Source organism: Neomonachus schauinslandi, chromosome 1 (genome assembly GCF_002201575.2).
Source record: "Neomonachus schauinslandi chromosome 1, ASM220157v2, whole genome shotgun sequence".
Taxonomy (NCBI): domain Eukaryota; kingdom Metazoa; phylum Chordata; class Mammalia; order Carnivora; family Phocidae; genus Neomonachus; species Neomonachus schauinslandi.
This window is the reverse complement of record NC_058403.1, coordinates 125,113,509-125,127,530: the sequence shown is the minus strand read 5'-3', so window position 1 is coordinate 125,127,530 and position 14,022 is coordinate 125,113,509. Positions and strand designations below refer to the sequence as shown.

The 14,022-nt window shown below is 40.8% G+C and overlaps 1 protein-coding gene across 1 annotated transcript in view; it reads left to right on the top strand.

The window, feature by feature from the left end:
* The first annotated feature begins 11,221 nt into the window (after nucleotides 1-11,221).
* Nucleotides 11,222-14,022, top strand: part of LOC110570839 (serotransferrin-like) — a 55,879-nt gene continuing 53,078 nt past the window's right edge. Inside the window, 2 exon segments of the mRNA XM_021678891.1 lie at nucleotides 11,222-11,264; nucleotides 13,164-13,336. Coding sequence (XP_021534566.1) covers nucleotides 11,222-11,264; nucleotides 13,164-13,336 — 216 coding nt within the window.

Here is a 14,022-nt window from a genome sequence, read left to right as displayed (position 1 = left end):
AAAAAAAAATCTACACACAAATGAGGATAGTAATGCAGGAAAGGAGGAATAAAAAAGCTACAAGGCGGGGCGCCTGGGTGGCTCAGTTGGTTAAGCGACTGCCTTCGGCTCAGGTCATGATCCTGGAGTCCCGGGATCGAGTCCCGCATCGGGCTCCCTGCTCGGCAGGGGGTCTGCTTCCCCCTCTGCCCTCTTCCCTCTCGTGCTCTCTGTCTCTCATTCTCTCTCTCTCAAATAAATAAATAAAATCTTTAAAAAAAAAAAAAGCTACAAGGCATATAGTAAACAAATACGATGACAGAAGTAAGTCCCTCCTTATCACTGTAATTACTTTAAATGCAAATGAATTAAACTCTTCAGTCAAAAAAAAAACAACAACAACACAGAACTTAGCAGAATGGTAAAAACACACTATCCAATTATACACAGGACAAGAGACTTACTTTGATCCAAAGATACAAACATATTGAAAATTAAAGGATGGAAAGATATTCCAAAAGAGAGCAGTGTTGGCTATAATATCAGGTAAAATATATTTTAAATCAAAAAAGTTCATGTGAGGCAAAGAAGGACATTATATATTAATAAAAAGCTCAATACTGCAAGAATATATAACAATTATAAACATTTTTACACCTAATAACAGACCATCAAAATATATGAAGTAAAAATTGATGGAATTGAAGGGAGACATAGACAGTTCTTTTTTTAATTTTGTATTTAATTTTTATTTATTTTTATTTTTTTATTTTTATTTTTTTAAAGATTTTATTTATTTATTTGAGAGAGAGAGAGTGAGAGAGAGCATGAGAGGGGAGAGGGTCAGAGGGAGAAGCAGACTTGCCACTGAGCAGGGAGCCCAATGTGGGACTCGATCCTGGGACTCCAGGATCACGACTTGAGCTGAAGGCAGTTGCTTAACCAACTGAGCCACCCAGGTGCCCTTATTTTTATTTTTTAAAAGATTTATTTACTTATTTGAAAAAGAGTGAGGGGAGGGGCAGAGAGAGAGGGAGAATGAATCCTCAAGCAGACTCCTTACTGAGCATGCAGCCTGATGGAAGGTTCAATCCCAAGACCTCAAGATCATGACCTGGGCTGAAATCCCGAGTCAGCCCCCCAGGTGCACCAGAAATAGTTCTATAATAATAGTTGGAGACGTCAATACCACACTCTCAATAATGGACAGAATAACCAGGCAGAAAATAAGTGTGGAAATAGAGGACTTGAACAACTCATTAAACCAAAGGGACATGTACAGAACACTCTACCCAATAACAACAGAATACAAATTTTTCTCAAGTGTGCATGGGACATTTTCCAGGACAGACCAGGACAAGCCATACATTAGGTCTCAATAGATTTTAAAAAATAGATATGATACCAGGATTCTTCTCTGACCATAATAGGATGAAGTTAGAAACCAATAGCAAAAGGAAAACTGGAAAATTCACGAATCTGTGGAAGTTAAACAATACATTGTTAAACAACCAATGGGTCAAAGAAAAAATTTCAAGTGAAATTGGAAAATACTTAGATATGAATGAAATGAAAACATAACACAACTTATGGGACACAGCAAAAGCAGTCCTAAGGGGGAAATTTATAGCTATAAACACATTTAAAAAGAGGAAAAGATCTCAAATCAACAGCCTAGTTTCACAACTTAAGGAACTAGAAAAAATAATAAACTAAACTCGGCTGGTAAAAGGAGGGAAATACTGAAGACTATGGTAGAAATGAATGAAATAGAGACTAGAATAGAAAAACTAGAGAAAAATCAGTGAACCCTAAAGTTGGTTCTTTGAAAAGATCCACAAAATTGCAAACCTTTAGTTTGGCTGACTGAGAAAAACAGAAAGAAGGCTCAAATTACTAAAATCAGAAAATGAAAGCAGGGACATTAGTGATTTTACAGAAATAAAAATGATTATGAGATTACTATGAATAATAGCATGTCAACAAATCGGATAATCTAGATGAGATGGACAAATTCCAAGAAACACAAAGCCTATCAAGACTATATCATGAAGCAATAGAACATCTGAATAGACTTTTATTTAGTAAGGAGATTGAGTCAGTATTTAAAAATCTCCCAACATTAAAAGCCCTGGATCTGATGTCTTCTCTGGTGAATTCTACCAAACATTTAAAGAACCAACACCAATCCTTCTTAAACTTTTCCAAAAAATTTAAAAGGAAAGAACACTTTCTAACTTATTCTGAGGCTTATTATATGATATTATACTTATTCTATGATACTAAAACCAGACAAGGGCTCTGCAGGAAAAGAAAACTATAGACCAATATCCCTATGAACATTGATTCAGAAATCCTCAACAAAATACTAGCAAACTGAATTCAGCAGCATATTATATACCATGACCAAGTGGGATTTATTTCTGAAATGTAAAGATGGTTCTACATATGAAAACCAATTAATATAATACACATTAACAGAATGGAGGAAAAACCCCACATGATGCATAAAAGGCATTTGATAAAATCCAACAATCTTTCATGACAAAAAATCACTCAAACTAGGAGTGGAAGGGAACTACCTCAACATAGCAAAAGCCATATATGAAAAACCCAACGCAGAAATCATATTCAATGGTGAGAGACTGAAAGCTTTTCCTCTATGATTAGGAACAAGGCAAGGAAGTTCACTTTCACCTCTTCTGTTCAACACAATACTGGAAGTTCCATCAAGAGCAATTAGGCAAGAAATAAAAATAAAGGCATCCAAATTGGAAAAAGTAAAATTATCTCTGCTGGCAGATAGTATGATCTTACATCTAGAAAACCTTAATGATTCTCCCCAAAAATTTTTGTTAGAACTAATTAGCAAATTCAACAAAATAGTAGGATACAAAATCAACAAACAAAAATCAGTTTCTCTTCTATATACTAACAATGAACAATCCAAAAAGGAATTTAAGAAAAACAATTCCATTCATGATAGTATCACAAAGATGCTTAGGAATTATCTTAACCAAAGAGGAAAGACTTGTACAATGAAAACTACAAAATATTGCTGAAAGAAATTAAAGAAGACATAAATAAATGTGAAGATACACCATGTTTATGTAATAGAAGACTTAATATTGTTGTGATGTAGATACTACCCCAAACAATCTACAGATTAAATGCTATCAAAATCCTAACTTTTTTTTTCATAAACAGAAAAAAAAATCCTAAAATTCATATGGAATCTCAAGTGATCCTGAATAGTTAAAATCTCTTGACAGAACAAAGGTGGAGGAATCATACTTCCTGATTTCAAGACTTACCATATGTTACAGATATCAAAAGTATGGTACTGGCATGAAGACAGACACATAGACCAATGGAATAGAATAGAGAGCCCAGAAATAAACACTTGCATATATGGTTAAATTATTTTCCACAAGAGGTCTAAGAGTTAAAAAGATAGTCTTTTCAACAAATTGGGCTGGGAAAACTGGATATAAATACATAAAAGAATGAAGTTGGATTCTCACTCAATATCATATACAAAAATTAAAAATTATTTAAAGACCTAAACTTAAGGCCTAAAAGTAAAAAAAAAAAAAAAAAAAAAGAATCTTAGAAGAAAACATAGGGCAGGAGCTTTAGGACATTGGATTTGTCAGTGATTTCTTGGATATGACATCAAGACACAGGCAACAAAAGCAAAAATAGACAAATTGAACTTAATGAGAATTAAAACTTTTGTGCAACAAAAGACACTATGAGCAGAGTGAAAGGCAACACACAGAGTGTGAAAACATATTGGCATATCAGGTAACTGATAAGCCGTTAATATCCAAAATGTATAGAGAACTCCCAAAACTCAACAACAGAAGAACAAACAACCAATTCAAAAGTGGGCAAAGGACTTTTCTTCCTGAAAAGAAATTATACAAATGGTCGATAGGCACATGAAAAGATGTTCAATATCACTAATCATTAGGGAAATGCAAATCAAATCTATAACAAGATACTATCTCATACCCACTAGGATGGCTACTATTAAAAAAAAAATACCTGGAAAGTAGTAAATGTTGGTGAGGATGTGGAAAAATTAGAATCCTGTGCACCATTTGTGGGAATATAAAATGGTACAGCTACTATAGAAAACAGTATGGGAATTCCTCAAAAAATTAAACATAGAATTACCATACCAACAATGGTGTTGGGAAAACTGGACAGCAACATGCAAAAGAATGAAACTGGAGCACTTTCTTACACCATACAAAAAAATAAATTCCAAATGGATTAAAGACCAAAATGTGAGACTTGAAACTATAAAAATCCTAAAAGAGAACACAGGTAGTAACTACTTTGACATCAGCCATAGCAACTTCTTTCTAGATAAGTCTTCTGAGATAAGGGAAACAAGGAAAAATAAGCTATTGGGGCTACATCAAAATAAAAAGCTTCTAAACAGAGAAGGAAACAATCAACAAAACTAAAAGGCAACTTACGGAATGGGAGAAGATACTTGCAAATGGCATATCTGATAAAGGGTTAGTATCCATAATACATAAAGAGCTTATAAAACTCAACACCCAAAAAACAAATAATCCAGTTTAAAAATGGGCAGAAGACATGAGTAGACATTTCTCCAAAGAAGTCATTCAGATGGCCAACAGACACATGAAAAGATGCTCAACATCACTCATGATCAGGGAAATACAAATCAAAACTGCAATGAGATATCCTCTCACACCTGTCAGAATGGCTAAAATAAAAAACAAGAAACAACAGGTGTTGGCGAGGATGTGGAGATAGGGGAATCCCCTTGCACTGTTGGTAGAATGCAAACTGCTGCAGCCATACAAAACAGTATGGAGGTTCCTCAAAAAGTTAAAAATAAAACTATCCTATGATCCAGGAATTGCACTACTAGGTATTGACCCAAGGAATACAAAAATACTAATTCAAAGGGATACAGCACCCTCATGTTTATAGCAGCATTATCTACAATAGCCAAAGTATGGAAACAGCCCAAGTGTCCGTTGACTGATCAACGGATAAAGAAGGTGTGGTGTATATATACAATGGAATATTACTCAACCATTAAAAAGAATGAAATCTTGCCATTTGCAACAACATGAATGGAGCTAGAGAGTATAATGCTAAGTGAAATAAGTCAGTCAGAGGAAGACAAATACCATATGATCTCACTCATATGTAGAATTTAAGAAACAAAACAAATGAGCAAAGGGGGGAAAAAGAGAGAGAGGCAAACCAAGAAACAGACTCTCAACTACAGAGAACAAACTGATGGTTACCAGAATGGAGGTGGGGGGTGGGGATGGGTGAAATAGGTGATGGGGATTAAAGAGGGCACTTGCGATGAGCACCAGGTGTTGTGTGGAAGTGTTGAATCACTATATTGTACACCTGAAACTAACATAATACTGTATGTTAACTAAACTGGAATTTAAATAAAAACTTAAAAAAAAAGAATTACCATATGATCCAGAAATTCCACTTCTGAGTATATACTCAAAAGAATTGAAAGCAAGGTCTTGAAGTGATGTTTATACACCCATGTTTATAGACATATTATTTGCAATAACTAAAATACGGAAGCAACCCAAGTGTTCACTGATAGATGAATAAATAAATAAATAGGGTAAATACATAGAATGGAACATTATTCAGCCTTATAAAAGAAGGAAATTATTGACATATGCTACAACATGTATGAACTGTGGACATTATGGTAAATAAAGCAAGCTAATCACAAATAGACAAATATTGTATGATTCCACTTAAATGAGGCACTTAGAGTGGTCAAAATCATAGAAACAGGAAATAATGTAATGGTTACCAGGGGCTAGGGGTAGAAGGAAATGAGGAATTTTTGTTTACTGGGTATAGAGTTTCAGTTTTTCAAGATAAAAGGAGGTCTGGAAATGGATAGTCACAGTCACACAACAATATGAATGAACTGTACACTTAAAAATGGTTAATATGATAAATTTTATGTAATGTGTATTTTACCACAATAAAAAATTGAAAAAAAAATGATAGTAAAGGATTATAACCCACTGAGAAAGATGGAACCCCTGAGTCCATGCTGATAAAAACAAATAAGGGGCGCCTGGGTGGCTCAGTCGTTAAGCGTCTGCCTTCAGCTCAGGTCATGATCCCGGGGTCCTGGGTTCGAGCCCCGCATCGGGCTCCCTGCTCAGCGGGGAGCCTGCTTCTCCCTCTCCCTCTGCTGTTCCCCCTGCTTGTGTTCCCTCTCTCGTTGTGTCTCTCTCTGTCAAACAAATAAATAAAATCTTTAAAAAAAAAAAAACAAATAAAAGGAAATAAACAAATAATTGGAGAACAGGAAGCATTTGTTTACTTTAGAATGCCAATTGGTTAATGTACAAAGAATGATATAATCAGAAAATCACTATTTGGCAATCAATATAGTAATACTTGATCTAGGCAAGAAACATCAATAGATGCTAAAACTAGTAAGTGTATGTCTAATGAGGAATAAAATATTAAATAGTCTCAACATATCTTCCCACAAACTACTCATTAATTAAGAGGGAAATTTAGAGTGTAGAAATCTGTCAGACACCACCTTAACCAAGCAAAGTTAACAGAATTGATGATGAGACAAATCACTTTTGTGTTTCTTCTAATGCAATAACCTGAGAAGAAAATGAGAGTTTTATTTTTTCCTTTTCAATTCTTCTACATAGTATATCTTTTTTGTACTTGACTGAATTGGCAAGGTCCACAAGTAAAATGTTGAATAGAAGTGATAATAGTAGAACTTTTTCTTGATCTCAAAGGGAAAGCTTTCATTCACCATTCCACCACTGAGTATGATGATTTCATATATATATATGAATCATATATATATTATATATATATAAAACATTTCTTTTATGTATTCATATATATTACATATACATGCAATCGGATTAAACATGTTTCCCAGGATAAGTTTGCTAAGAGGTTTTAAAAGAATGGTTGCTGAATTTTACCAAATGCTGTTCCTGTACTGACTGATATGATCATATAATTTTTCTCTTTTATTCTGTTAATGTGATCAATTACACTGATTGATTTTTCAAAAGATAACTTGCATTCCTGGAATAAATCCAACTTGCTAATGATTTAGTATCCTTTTTAGATATTGCTGGGTTCAATTTGCTAATATTTTGCTTGGGATTTTTGCATCTATGCTCATAAAAGTTATTTTTTAAAATATTTCTCATGATATCCTTGATGTTTTTGGCTTTCAAACTATATTTACTGGCCTCAAAAACTAGTCAGGGAGTACTCCTTCTTTTTCTATTACCTGGAAAATATGTGTAAGATTGTTATAATTCTTCTTAAATGTTTGGTAGAATTCACTGGTGAAGTTGTCTGGCCCTGGACTATTTGTGAAAATGATATTTTTATGGACTCCTCTGGGAAAAGAATGGAAGCCTGCGAATCTTCCCTTGTCCAGGGATTTCTGAGGGGACTGAGATAGAGAGAGCTGGGGGTGTGTGGCATTTCAACGGCCTGACATTTTTCTAAAAGGACAGTGCCCTTTGTTCTCACCTCTCTCACCACACTCTTCCTGAGCAGTAGGTCTGTGGGGTAGTGGGTCGATGAGCATCAATTCTCAGGCTACCTGATCCCACCTTCCCGAAGACCCAGACTCAGGTCTTTCAGAGGAGAAGCCTTGGTGTTGGGCAGAAAGCAATGAGGGGAAGGGTGAGAGGGACTGGTTCAACCAGACAGAAGTTCTTTGTTTGCTCTGTTTCTTTGCAAATGAGGCAACATTTGGAAACAACAAATATTGGTTCAGAGAGCCAATGCATTCCTGCCCATCCCTTCAGGTCAGCAACCCACCCCTCACCCCCTGCACGTACACACAAGTTCAGCTCTTTCTACAAGAGACCCAATCCCACTGAAATTTAAGAGCTTTATTCAGTTTATGGTGGACGATTTGGGTCATGACTTGGCTTGGTCTATAACTGGAAGCTCTCTTCATTTCCCTCAGCCCCTCTTATCTCCTTCCTTCCTTTCTTCCCTTCATTGTTCCCTTCCATTTCTGGATAAAGAAAGAGAAGATGAATATCCAGAAGGCAGCTGTAGTCTAGAGAAGGCTGGGACTTAGGAGATTTGAGTTCAGGTCCCAGAGCTCTATGAAGGAGGATGTGTCATTTTAGTGTAGTGTCCACATCTGAAAATTGGGGAACTGATCTCATCTCTCAAGGTAGTTGGTCAAGATCACAAAAATCTTACCTCAGAATAGTGCTTGGCACATGGAAGGACTGAAAATGTGATACTTTCCTTCCATCTGAGCATAATAAATTGGTGCATGCCTGAGGTTCTGCAGTTGGGGCACTCAGCCCACTCCCAGATGGGCAAACCTCTCTGCAAACTGAAATGTGGGGTGGTGTGTCTGTGAAGAAATGTCAGGAGTGGGAGTGTCCTGTTTGTCCCTCTCCGTGTGATCCCAGATGAGTCCCTTGGTCTCTGTATGTCCCTATTTCCTGGGAGAGGCAGTGTCCCTGGTGGATGGGTACATGCACTCTGGAACCAGACTGCTTGATTTTGCATCTGACTCAGCAGTTGATTTTGGAAAAGTTATTAATCCTTCAAGGCCTCAGTTTCCTTATCTCATCTTTAAAATGGGGCTTCTAGTACACTGGCCAGAAGGTGCTCCCTCTGAGGGGCTCAAGCTTGGTTGTGGGCCTGTCCCTGAAGGAGCTGCCTCAAGAAAGGCTCACTAACCCCTCTGGTATGAGAGTAAATGCAGTAGGGGCCCAGCCTCAAGAAGGGCTCACTAATCCCTCTGGTATGAGAGTAAATGCAGTAGGGGCGCAGGGGCGAGAATCATGGTCCATCTGCTTTCCAAGGCCTCCACGGAGCTTCCCTGAGTTTGTGGGTTATTCAACATTGGGCAGCTCTCCCTCCTACTTCTGGGCAGACCCTGCAAACTCACTGCATGGTCTAAGGAGGCATCAGCTGAGTGCAGTCTCCTGTGACGACTCCTCCCAGCCAGCCCTTCCCCTCACTTTCTCCCTCCATCTTCATCTCTGTACCTCAAGGTCTCCCACAGGAAGCCAGACCACTCCCTAATATGCCTGCTGCAGGGGGATGTAGGAATATGCCCTTCCTGCCATGATTCTGGGTTTCCCATGGCTTAAGCAGGAGGGCCCATGAGGGGCAGGGACCGAAGGAGGGCAGCAGCAGTTACTCTTCCTCAATGGTGAGGCAGGCTGTCTAGGCTTGTCTTATATCTCTACTGTAAACAGAAAGTCCCCGCTATAGCTATGCTCTGTAAAGTGGGATGTGTGTAACCGCTTGTATATGAGACAGTCTACTGGGGTATGGGAGAAGATAACCTAACTTCCAGTTATATTTATTCTTAATGTGAAAGATTAACAAACGAATATTCACTACTATTTTGAATGAGGATTGGCACTGTCTCCCACTGGTCTATAGGCCAGACAGACACAGGTCTTGTAGAGCCTCTAAAGTGTCTGAGGGAAGACGGGGGAACACCTTAAAAGGGGAGGAGTGGGAAAGGGGGTAATGGATGGTTGCGACTCTCTGACCTGTCCTTTGTTCTTGGCTTTTGTGGTTCCACATTTTGTGGTTTTCTTGTGCCCAGGAAATTGGATGTACAGATTAGGTGATGTGGTATAACTCACCAAACCTCATAAAATGCACAAGTGCCTTCAAAACATTTCTGCAAAGAAACTAGAATTAGAAGATGATTCTGATATCACAAACACAAGTGAACAAAAATAAAATGACAATACTGACATCTTAGAAGGACTGGTATAGATTAGTTAGTGTAGATAGAGCCCAAAACCACAATCATCTGATCAGACTGGATAAGTAACTTTTCGAGAAACCTAAAATTATTTTGATGACTTTCTGGACTATTGACTTACATCTACTATCAGGACCCTTGCCCTTTCCCTAAGTGTATTATTTTGCCTTGAGATATTATTCAGTGTATATAAGGCAGAATAAACAAAGGAACATTTTTTTTTTAATTTATTTGACACAGAGAGAGAGACAGCCAGAGAGGGAACACAAGCAGGGGGAGTGGGAGAGGGAGAAGCAGGCTTCCCGCAGAGCAGGGAGCCCGATGCGGGGCTCGATCCCAGGACCCCAGGATCATGACCTAAGCCGAAGGCAGACGCTTAACGACTGAGCCACCCAGGCGCCCCAACAAAGGAACATTTAAAAAAGAATGTTTCATCTTTGTTTTATTGCTTTATAAATTTATATTCCTCACATGGCTGAAATGCACACAATATATTAGTTTAAAATATATATACACAGAATGTACAACCTATTTTTCCTAATAAGGATGTGTAATCAAAGCCAGTTGGAAACCACTTAGCTGGAGGGAGACAGGGATGACCCAGGCATTGAGACCAGGCTACATCCTCCCCTGGGCCCCTTGCTTTGTGCTGGTGTATCACTTTGTTCTGAGTCTCTAGACTCTTCGTCGCATTCTTGGGTAGCTTCTTGTGGGAGATAATTTGTCTCCCCTGTGAATCTGTCCCTAGGCCAAGGTGTCCAGCAGGCTGCATGGAGGAAAGGAAGGTTTTCAATGCAGGAGTTTTAGTTTAGTGGGGCATATAGAGAGAGAGCAATTCCTCAGTTAGAAGGGCCTTTGAGAGCCCAGGAGCAGGGTTTCTGGGGACACCTGGGAACAAGTGAGGGGTGTTGAACTTGTCTTTGATTTGAGGCCAGCTTTATTCTTCTCTGACACCCTCTCTCAGGAAGGTCTTTGCCTATCATTCTGCATTTCTACTCTGGATCTAGGGTAGCTCCTTCCCTCTTTTATCTTTGAAATGAATACATAGGACTGGTGCAGGACCAGCTCTGGCATCCTGCGATTCAGGAGCAGAGCCACCGGCCCCAACCCCCGCCCCTACCCGCTGCAGCCCTGCTCCTGGCACAGAGAGAGCACGCATTAACAAAGGGTTGATTTTTCTTTAATTCCCTTACAATCAGCATTTTTGTGCTGGAAACCATCCGTGGGTCTTTCCAGAGCTCAGGAAATGAGGTGATCGGCCTGGCGAAGGAATGAAGGGGGAGGGATGAGGGGTGATTGGGCAAGCGGGCTGCGCAAACACAGGAGGTCAAAGATTCTGCTTGGCCCGCTGAGCCGAAGATAAAGGGGCACGGGACGTGGGAAGACGGCGCAGAAGCCCACAGGTCTGTGTTCCCGGCTCCTAGACACAGACCCAGGAAGATGAGTCTCGCTGTCCGCGCCCTGCTGGCCTGCGCGGTCCTGGGTGAGTGCCGGCGCGGGCAAGGTCCGCAGAGTCGCCAGCCCGGTAGCTCTTTGCACCCTCCACTCGGCCACACAGGCTCCTGGGTTCCACTCTTGGGCTGGAAGCCCGGAGCACTTCCTTCGCTCTTCCCCGCCGCATCCCTGCACCTGGTTCAGCTTAGGTTCCGCTCTGCGCCTGCGCGCAGCTGCTGGTCCTGGTAGTGCCTCTGCCGCCTTTCGTGCCCTCCATGCTTCCTTGCTTCCTCTCCTTGCTCTCCTCCTCCTTGTCCAGTAAATCTTGTAGTATTAGAATACAGTAAGAGCACTTCCATCATAGTTTATCAGATCCTTTCTATGAGGCCTCCTGAGTTCAGTCTGAACTGCTAAGCATGGCATTCAAGGCCTCCCAGATCGGACCGCGCCCCCACCCTTGGCAGTCTGATGTCCCATGGGTGCCATTGGCGCTGAAGATGTCCTGCTAAGAAGCAGGGCTGCTGAGAGGTTCAAAGCATATTTGAATCCAGGCTTCTTGGGTCCTCACCGGTGAGAGGGCTGGGGCTGGGAGGGTCAGGCGAGGGTAAATGAGGCCATGGATCCAGGCACCAGCGGAGTGGAGTTCGTTGCACAAGTCCGTGCTGTGGGGCCTGTGAACTGGATGGCCTCTACCACACCCATCACCTCCTGAGATTGTCTGGCTCCCTTTGTCCTTTAACTTTTGCCTGCCTCTCCTGGTGCATTTGTTATACCTTTGGAGACTTGTGTTTAGATATTTGTCTCTCCTGGAAAAGTTTACCCTTGGGAGTTGGCCCTGTATTACTTACCTTTGCCCCTCCCACCCTCAAAGCACCTCATAGGGCTGTGCAAGGTAAATGCAGGACTCAGGACAAATTCCTGCCCATGAGACCTCAGGAGGGGCAGTTTAGGAAGGGTCTGCCACTGAATCCTGATGCTTCCCATGACTTCTCATGGGCAGATGTGGGATAAAGGGTGGTTTGGGCACTGATTTCCCTGTGGCTCCTCCTTATGCATCCTGGAGAACTGTTGCCCTTTCCCTTTCCTGCTTTGTGCTTTGTGGATATTCATCAGCTTCCCTGAATCAGCCCTGTGCTGTTATCCACAGAAAGTGGAGATGACAGAGGTCTTTGGGAGCAGTGCAACCACATGATTTTAATAGCTACAGACATGGCTGGTTTTAGTTTCTCCTAATGGCAGCCCAGAAGACTGATGAAAATTGAGGGAGGGGTCATTGGAAACAGAAGAACCACTGAATATGTGGAGTTCTAGTTATTCCTGGAACAGAGGATGATAGATGAGTATCACAGGCAAATTCATTATCTCATCAATCATTTATCCCTACCTACTGGCCAAGCAGATGGAAAATAACTCAGAATGTCATCTTCTTTTATTCCCTGGGCAGAGACAAAAGTCTGGAGACCTGGTTTCTAGGCCAGTATTGGCCACTAACAGGCTGGGTGACCTTAGGTGAAGCATCACTCTCTGAGCCCAGTTCCATCATCTTTAAAAGATGGTAATTCCTACCTTGCTAGCTTCCCCAAGTTGTCATATCAATCCAATGCCTTCAAGAGGCTGAAAAGGTCACACTGATGAGGCTTATGTCCCTTGGCAGTCCCGTGATGGTGAGATAAGGAGGCAGGGAAAACAGAGAAAAGCAGATTATTGTGGTCTCCACTTGAGAGCTGATGATCAAGCCAGCATCCCTCTGGCTAGCACAGGGTGGTTAGCAGGTGACTAGGAGGCCATTAGGGTTCCATTCTCTTGTCCCCAGCCTCAGAAGGCAACAGAATCTGTGCTCTGTGGTGTTAATGGGAGGAGTGGGAGGAGGGCAGGTTGGAGGGGATGGAGACTTCAAGAGGGTGTTCTGTCTCTCCCACTAGCACAACCTCTGGCCTCTTTCTCCTAGGGCTGTGTCTGGCTGTCTCCCCTGAGAAAACTGTGAGATGGTGCACTGTCTCAAATCATGAGGCCAGTAAGTGTTCCAGTTTCATGGAAAATATGAAAACTGTCCTTGAAAATGGTCCTTTTGTCAGCTGTGTGAAGAAAAGCTCCTACCTTGAGTGCATCAAGGCCATTTCGGTAAGTCACTGTTGCCTAAAAGAGAGTGGAATAAAATCCATACTTTCTCTTCTGTCATTTTGGAACAACTCTTTACTCACAGGTAGGAGGCTGGTGTGGAACAGTCAACCCCCAGTGCTAATAAAAGCACTTCAGAAAGGGAAATTGGAGTGGTTATCTTTAAGGAGTCTTAAAATCCAACACACTCTGAAAAGGGGACTATTTTGAGGCACGAAGTTCTCTGAATTCAGGGAAAAAACAAGAATGTTTACTATCAAAATTTCCATATGACATTGTTTTGGAAGTTCTTGGTACATCACGGGAACTAGATGAATGATGCTCACAGGGAAGAGGAATACAGTGCCAACTGCAGATGTTTGCTGATCTCTTTGTTTTCTAGATTTTCTAAAAACACTTCACTCCTTCACTGTTGTCCCTGCACATCTGAATGTGGGTCAGACCCTGTGCTGAGCAATGGGGCTGCAGTGGTGAATTTCCTCCTTACTCTTGAGGAGCTTATAGTCTAGTCAGGAGAGAAGAAAAACATGCAAACAAATAAATTGTAAATTTCAAATTGTGTGATGTACAACGAAGGGAAAGAGTAGAATGCTCTGACAGAGACTTTCAGAAGAAACTTGCTTTGGCCTGGGTGTCAGGCACAATCTCCCTGACAGGGAAGCAATGAAACTAAGACCCCAAGGATGAGC